Below are 8,760 nucleotides of genomic sequence, written 5' to 3'. Positions count from 1 at the left end.
CCATGTTATTGAATATTCAACATTATTGTCTTTGAGGTCCCAAATGTGTTTGCTGAGTTCTGTGGTATTTCGCAGGTTTTTGTTCCTGAAAGAAGCCTTGTGGTTGTTCCATCTGGTTTTGAATTCACCCTCGGTTAATCCTACATATGTGTCGGATGTGTTAATGTCCTTGCGTATTACCTTAGATTGGTAGACAGCTGATGTTTGTAAGCATCCCCCGTTGAGGGGGCAATCAGGTTTCTTTCGACAGTTACATGCTTTGTTGGTTTTGGAGTCGTTCTGACTGGGGGTCGACGGCTCATTTGCAATTGTTTTGTTGTGGTTTGAGATGATTTGTCGTATATTGTTCATGCAGCTGTAGCTCAATTTGATGTTGTTCTTGTTGAATTGTGTTGTTGTGTTGGGTTTCGTGAATGGTTGGTAGCTGTTATTTCTCAGGTTGAAAGTGACGTCAAGGAAGTTGACGGTTTGCTTGTTGGCTTCAATCGTGATCCGTAGGCCGTTCTCTTTGAAAATGAACTTCCTTGACGTCACTTTCAACCTGAGAAATAACAGCTACCAACCATTCACGAAACCCAACACAACACTCCAATACGTGCACCATGACAGCAACCATCCACCCACCACCACGAAAAGAATACCTACCGGAATCAATAAAAGGCTATCGATGCTGTCATCTAGCAAAGCTGAATTTGACCAAGCAACCCCCCCGTACCAAAAAGCCCTTGATGAAAGCGGATACAATTTCACCCTCACCTATGAACCCACGCCAGGAAACCAGCCAAAAAAGAACAGAAAACGAAACGGCATCATCTGGTACAACCCCCCATACAGCAAAAACGTCTCAACGAACATTGGACACAAATTCCTCAACCTGATTGACAAACACTTTCCCAAAGACAACAACCTAAGAAAAGTATTCAACAAGAACAACATCAAATTGAGCTACAGCTGCATGAACAATATACGACAAATCATCTCAAACCACAACAAAACAATTGCAAATGAGCCGTCGACCCCCAGTCAGAACGACTCCAAAACCAACAAAGCATGTAACTGTCGAAAGAAACCTGATTGCCCCCTCAACGGGGGATGCTTACAAACATCAGTTGTCTACCAATCTAAGGTAATACGCAAGGACATTAACACATCCGACACATATGTAGGATTAACCGAGGGTGAATTCAAAACCAGATGGAACAACCACAAGGCTTCTTTCAGGAACAAAAACCTGCGAAATACCACAGAACTCAGCAAACACATTTGGGACCTCAAAGACAATAATGTTGAATATTCAATAACATGGCAAATTCTTGCATCCAGCACATCTTACAATAGTGGTAATAAAAGATGCAACCTATGCTTGAAAGAGAAACTGTTTATTATCTACCGTCCAGACCTGTCATCCCTCAACAAGCGCAGCGAAATTGTAACAACATGCCGCCATAGACGGAAACACCTCCTAGGTAACACATGAACCAATCACCACGCCCCTAGGCCAGCCTGTACCCACCCACTCTGTGCCCTATATAAACCATGGTATGCGAATGCTCCCATTAAAATCTCCTGACGATTGAGGGTACCCCCCTCATGAAACAGGCCTGTAGAGATGAAATAGTCTTGTGATTTTTTTTCCCCCACACATACATATATATATATATATATATATATATATATATATATATATATATATATATATACATATATATATATATATATATATATATATATATATATATATATATATATATATATATATATATATATATATATATATACACATACATACACACACGTATAGGGGGCATATACCAGGACCTACTCAATGGCCTAGTGGTTGGAGTGTCCGCCCTGAGATGGGTAGGTTGTGAGTTCAAACCCTGGCCGAGTCATACCAAAGACTATAAAAAATGGGAGCCATGACCTCCCTGCTTGGCACTCAGCATCAAGGGTTGGAATTGGGGGTTGAATCACCAAAAAGTATTCCCGGGCGCGGCCACCGCTGCCGCTCACTGCTCCCCTCACCTACCAGATGGGTGAACAAGGGTGATGGGTCAAATGCAGAGGACACATTTCACCACACCTAGTGTGTGTGTGTGACAATCATTGGGACTTTAACTTGAACTTTATGGTTGGATGGATGTTTAGCATGTCTTTGTTCCATCCACAGGTGTCGGCCATGTCGAATCCCATCGAAGGTTTGGTGGACGTCAGCGTTTACGGATCCCGGATGGGGATCCCCGAGGACTCCCTGACCGTCCTGGATGGCAGCAGAGACTCCCTGACCGTCCTGGATGGCAGCAGAGACTCGGCCGAGCCCTGGGAACTGGCGGAGGCCAAGCCGGGCGCGATGGCGGCCCTCTACATGCCCTGCTTCGACATGCTGGCCACGGAGGACGCCGCCTGGCTGGCCAAGGTGTCCGAGGGCCCCCAGCCGGAGCAGTGCCCGGTCATCGACAGCCAGGAGCAGGGACTGTCCCCGCCGGGCCCCGAGGAGGAGCGCTCCCTGGAGCAGGTGCAGAGCATGGTGGTGGGCGAGGTGCTGAAGGACATCGAGACGGCCTGTAAGCTGCTCAACATCACGCCAGGTACATTCCCGCTTATTCACTCTGTCATATTTCTACTTAGTCCCAAAACCAACATGCAGATGACACATGTCCTCCATCACATCCTCACTCATGCAGAGCACCAGGATGCCTTTAATCCTGACCCAGGACTTCTCCTGTAGAAGGTGTACTTAGTCTGATGGGCGAGGTCCTGGAGAGCAAACACTGGCTCAGGTTGTGTAAGCTGTCCTCGTAAAAGTCTGTTGACTCGGAGCACAGCACGGCCGGCGTGTGGCCCGGAACCTTCTGAGAAGATGGATTTTTACTGACGTTAAACGTTTTATTTTTTTCAGCTGCCACCTTCTCACGCTGGTTGTTATCTCCGCCCAGTGTGAAGAAAAACTACACAACTTTTGCATGAAACTTTGTGTAGGGCCAGCAAATACCTGCTCCACTTTGGACAAAATCCAGATCAAATGTCTTACTGTATTCTTCAGACCATAGAGCGCACCAGCATATAAAATAATAAAACTAATACATTTCCATATATAAGACGCACCGGACTATAGGTCGCACCCACCACATTTTAGAAAAAAATAACGTATTTTCGTATATAAGCTACACCCACTGCATTTTAGAAGAAAATAATATATTTCCATATATAAGCCGCACCGGACAATAAGTCACACCCACTACATTTTAGAAAAAATAACATATTTCCATATATAAGCTGCATTTTAGAAGAAAATATGTTGCCATATACAAGCCGCACCCATTAAATTCCAGAAGATAATAACATATTTCCAAGTATAAAATGCACCGGACTATAAGTCCCACCCACTACATTTTAGAAGAAAATAACATATTTGCATATATATAAGCCGCACCAGACTATAACTCGTACCCACTGCATTTTAGAAGAAAATAACATATTTTCATATTTAAGCCGCACCCACAGCATTTTAGAAGAAAACAATATATTGCCATATATAAGCCGCACTGGACTATTAGTCGCACCCACCGCATTTTAGAAGAAAATAATATGTTGCCATATATAAGCCGTGCCCACTAAATTCCAGAAGAAAATAATACATTTCCATATATAAGCCGCACCCACTACATTTTAGAAGAAAATAATATATGTGCATATATATAAGCCGCACCAACATATAAGTCACACCCACTACATTTTAGAAGAAAATAACATTTCCATATATAACCCGCACCGGACTATAAGTCGCACCCTCCACGGTATAGAAAAAAATAAAATATTTTCATATATAAGCTGCACCCACTGCATTTTAGAAGAAAATAATGCATTTCCATATATAAGCTGCACCAGACTATAAGCCGCACCCACTGCATTTTAGGAGAAAAATAATATATTGCCATATATAAGCCGCACCAAACTATAAGTCACACCCACTACGCTTTAGACGACAATAATATATTTCCATAAATGAGCCCCAAACACTACATTTTAGAAGAAAATAACATATTTCCATATATAAGCCGCACCCACTAAATTCCAGAAGAAAATTAAATTTCCATATATAAGCCGCACCAACATGTAAGCCGCACCCACTACATTTTAGAAGAAAATAACATGTCCATATATAAGCCGCACCGGACTATAAGTCGCACCCTCCACGTTATAGAAAAAAATAAAAATATTTTCATATATAAGCTGCACCCACTGCATTTTAGAAGAAAATAATGCATTTCCATATATAAGCCGCACCGGACTATAAGCCACACTCACTGCGTTTTAGGAGAAAAATAATATATTGCCATATATAAGCTGCACCGAACTATAAGTCACACCCACTACGTTTTAGACGACAATAATATATTTCCATAAATGAGCCGCAAACACTACATTTTAGAAGAAAATAACATATTTCCATATATAAGCCGCACCCACTGCATTTTAGAAGAAAATAACATATTTGCATATATAAGTCTCATTGGACTATAAGTCGCACCCACTGCATTTTAGAAGAAAATAACATATTTTCATATATAAGCGGCACCCACTGCATCTTAGAAGAAAATAATATGTTGCCATATATAAGCCGCACCCACTAAATTCCAGTAGAAAATTAAATTTCCATATATAAACCGCACCCACTACATTTTAGAAGAAAATAACATTTCCATATATAAGCCGCACCCACTACATTTTAGAAGAAAATAATATATTTCCACATATAAGCCGCACCGGACTATAAGTCGCACCCACTACATTTTAGAAAAATAACATATTTTCATATATAAGCCGTACCGACATATAAGCCGCAACCACTACATTTTAGAATAAAATAATATATTTTCATATATATGAGGTGGGTGGGGTTTGGTGGGTGTATATTGTAGCGTCCCGGAAGAGTTAGTGCTGCAAGGGGTTCTGGGTATTTGTTCTGTTGTGTTGCGGTGCGGATGTCATTCTTGTTTGGTGTGGGTTCACAGTGTGGCACATATTTGTAACAGTGTTAAAGTTGTTTATACGACCACCCTCAGTGTGACCTGTATGGCTGTTGACCAAGTATGCTGGGTATTCACTTGTGTGTGTGTGAAAGCCGCATATATTATGTGATTGGGCCGACACGCTGTTTGTATGGAGGAAAAGCGGACGTGACGACAGGTTGTAGAGGACGCTAAAGGCAGTGCCATTAAGGCACGCCCCCAATAATGTTGTCCGGGTGGAAATCGGGAGAATGGTTGCCCCGCGAGATTTTCGGGAGGGGCACTGAAATTCGGGAATCTCCCGGGAAAATCGGGAGGTTGAAACAGATACCGATAATTTCCAATATTACATTTTAAAGCATTTATCGGCCGATATTATCGGACATCTCTATATATTTGCATATATAAGCCACACCGGACTATAAACCACACTCTCTACGTTTTAGACGACAATAATATATTTCCATAAATAAGCCACACCCACTACACTTTAGAAGAAAATAACATATTTTCATATATAAGCCGCACCCACTGCATTTTAGAAGAAAATAAAATATTGCCATATATAAGCCGCACCCACTACATTCCAGAAGAAAATAATATATTTCCATATATAAGCCGCACCCACTACAGTTGAGGAGAAAACTATATATTTCCATATATAAGCCGCACCGACATATAAGTTGCACCCACTACGTTTTAGAAGACAATAATATACTTCCATATATAAGACGCACCCACTACGTTTTAGAAGACAATCATATATTTCCATATATGAGCCGCACCAGACTAAGTCACACCCACCACATTTTAGAAAAAAATTAAATTTTCATATAAAAGCCGCACCCACTGCATTTTAGAAGAAAATAATATATTTCCATATATAAGCCGGACCCACTACATTCTAAAAGAAAATAATATATTTCCATATATATGCTGCACTGGACATTACATTTTCAGAAGAAAATGATTAATTCCCATGTATAAGTCGCACCCACTGCATTTTAGAAGAAAATAATATAATAATATATATCCAAATTAAAAAAAAGTTCCATATATAAGCTGCACTGGACTATAAGACGCACCCATCACATCTTTTTGAAGAAAATTATTAATTTCCATATATAAGTCGCACCCACTACATTTGAGAAGAAAATAATATATTTCCATATTAAGCCACACCCACTACATCCTAGAAGAAAATAATATAAATCCATATATAAGCCGCACCGGACTATAAGTCGCACCCACTATACCCCAAGGAAAAAGAAAAGTTTTCCATATATAAGCTGCACTGGACTATAAGACGCACCCATTACATTTCTAAAAGAGAATGATTAATTTCCATATATAAGTCGCACCCACTACATTTGAGAAGAAAATAATATATTTCCACTTAAGCCACACCGACTACATTTCAGAAGAAAATAATATACATCCAAATATAAGCCGCACCGGACTATAAGTCGCACCCACCACACCCCAGAAAAAAATAACACCTTTCCATATATAAGCCGCACTGGACTATAAGCCGCACCCACTACATTTGAGAAGAAAATAATACATTTCCATATTAAGCCACACCCACTACATTTTAGAAGAAAATAATATATATCTATATATAAGCTGCACTGGACTAAGACGCACCCATTACATTATTTATTTCCATATACAAGCCGCACATATAAATACATATATATATATATATATCATAGGCATCCGTCCGTCAGTAGTGACGATGGGTTGCACCTGGGGGAGTTCATTCTTTCTTGCAGCGGCGGCTGTGGCTGTACAGCCCCACTCTGGAGTGACAGTCTCTGGTGCAGTTGGCGCAGACGTATGTGGAGGGTTCTGACACAGGAGCATATCCCGCGTCACGGAGTTTCCGCTTTTGTCTCCTCGCCTGCAACAAGGAGATGTGCTTCTCCTCGGCACGGCGGGTTCCTGTAGCAACAGTGTGCCTCCAAACGTCGCGGTCTTTTGCAGCTTCCTCCCAGTTGTTGTGGTCGATGCCTGCCTGTTTCATGTCACGTTTACACACGTCCTTGAAACGCAGTCGGGGGCGACCAAGGGGTCTGGAGCCTGTTGACAGTTCGCCGTACAGAACAGCTCTGGGGAGCCGGCTGGGGTCCATCCTGTGGACATGGCCAAGCCATCTGAGGCGGCGTTGGCTGAGCATGGTGAACAGGCTGGTGGAGTGAGCACGATCTAGGACTTCCATGTTGGGAACTTTGTCCTGCCATGAGATTCCCAGGATGCGGCGAAGACAGCGCAGGTGGAAGCTGTTTAGCTGTTTCTCATGTCTGGTGTAGGTGGTCCAGGCCTCGCTGCCATACATCAGTGTGCTAATGACGCAGGCTTGATAGACCTGGAGTTTAGTGCGTGTGGATAGCTGGTTGTTCGACCATACTCTTTTGGACAGCCTGGCCATCACTGTGGCAGCTCTCGCAAGACGGGTGGCACGTTCTGTGTCGAGTGACAAGTCACTGGAGATTGCGGATCCAAGGTATGTAAAGGTGTTGGCACATTCCAGAGTCTGATTGTCGACGGAGATGGAGAGTGGAGTTTCAGCATCTTGGCCCATGACATTGGTCTTCTTTAGGCTGATGGTGAGACCAAACTCTTTACAGGCAGATGAAAGCCTGTCCATCAGCCTCTGGAGCCCAGACTCGGTGTGGGATACTAGAGCTGCATCATCAGCAAAAAGCATTTCTCTCAGGAGGACACTGGTCACCTTGGTCTTGGAGCGCAAACGGGCAAGGTTGAAAAGTTTCCCATCAGCTCTCGTGTGTAAGGAGACACCTTCAGAACATGTGCCGAAAGCAGTAGACAGAACGAGGGAGAAGAAAATTCCAAAGAGGGTTGGTGCAAGAACGCAGCCCTGTTTTACGCCGCTGTGGATTGGAAAGGCCTCTGATGTTCCTCCTTCCCAACAGACGGAACCCTGTGTGTTTTCGTGGAATGATCTTATGACGGCAAGGAGTTTTGGGGGGCAGCCGATCTTTGCAAGCATCTTAAAGAGACCATCTCTGCTGACAAGGTCAAATGCTTTAGTGAGATCAACAAAGGCGAGATACAAGGGTCTCCTCTGTTCCCGGCACTTCTCCTGCAGCTGCCGAAGGGTGAAAATCATGTCCACTGTGGATCTTGCTGCCCTAAAGCCACATTGTGACTCAGGGTAGACACGTTCTGCAAGGAGGTGGAGTCTAGCAAGGGCGACACGAGCAAAGACTTTCCCCACGATGTTAAGCAGGGAGATGCCGCGGTAATTATTACAGTCACTACGGTCTCCCTTGTTCTTGTACAGTGTGACAATCTTAGAGTCAGTATATATATATATATATATATATATATATATATATATATATATATATACACATAATTCTCTATATATGTTGTTATGCCCGTTTGATTGTGGACTATTACTGACACCTTGTGGCGATGGGAAATGTTGCGCGTCATTAGTTTGGTCACTTCCGGTTCACGATGTTAGCCCAGTTCATAAAACAATGAGAAGTAGACGAGTTGTGTTAACTCTTACAAGCCTTGGAAAAGATAAGTCTTTTTACAAAATAATAATAAAATAAAAGTCCAGTACAAGACAAAGCAAGATCAACAACAATAAAGAGCCTAAATGGATTCATCTGCTTTGGAACTTTATTAGAATGTCCTGGATTGGTTGTTAGCTGTCTGCTGAAAGCACAGCGGGCTTCACAGAGACATAACGCAGCATTCTCTTCAACATCCA

At 42.4% G+C, this 8,760-nt stretch overlaps 1 protein-coding gene across 2 annotated transcripts in view; it reads left to right on the top strand.

The window, feature by feature from the left end:
- The window catches only part of spdef (SAM pointed domain containing ets transcription factor), a 165,686-nt gene that overhangs the window by 143,512 nt on the left and 13,414 nt on the right, over positions 1 to 8,760 (top strand). For both annotated transcript variants that reach the window (XM_061937638.1, XM_061937630.1), the window contains one exon: positions 2,171 to 2,588. In XM_061937638.1, the coding sequence (XP_061793622.1) occupies positions 2,180 to 2,588 (409 nt within the window). In that variant the 5' untranslated portion in view covers positions 2,171 to 2,179. The remainder of the gene's footprint in view (positions 1 to 2,170; positions 2,589 to 8,760) is intronic.

The sequence above is a fragment of the Nerophis lumbriciformis genome, linkage group LG03, assembly GCF_033978685.3.
Source record: "Nerophis lumbriciformis linkage group LG03, RoL_Nlum_v2.1, whole genome shotgun sequence".
Classification (NCBI taxonomy): Eukaryota; Metazoa; Chordata; class Actinopteri; order Syngnathiformes; family Syngnathidae; genus Nerophis; species Nerophis lumbriciformis.
The sequence above is the reverse complement of the archived record's forward strand: the minus strand, read 5'-3'. Positions and strand labels throughout refer to the sequence as shown.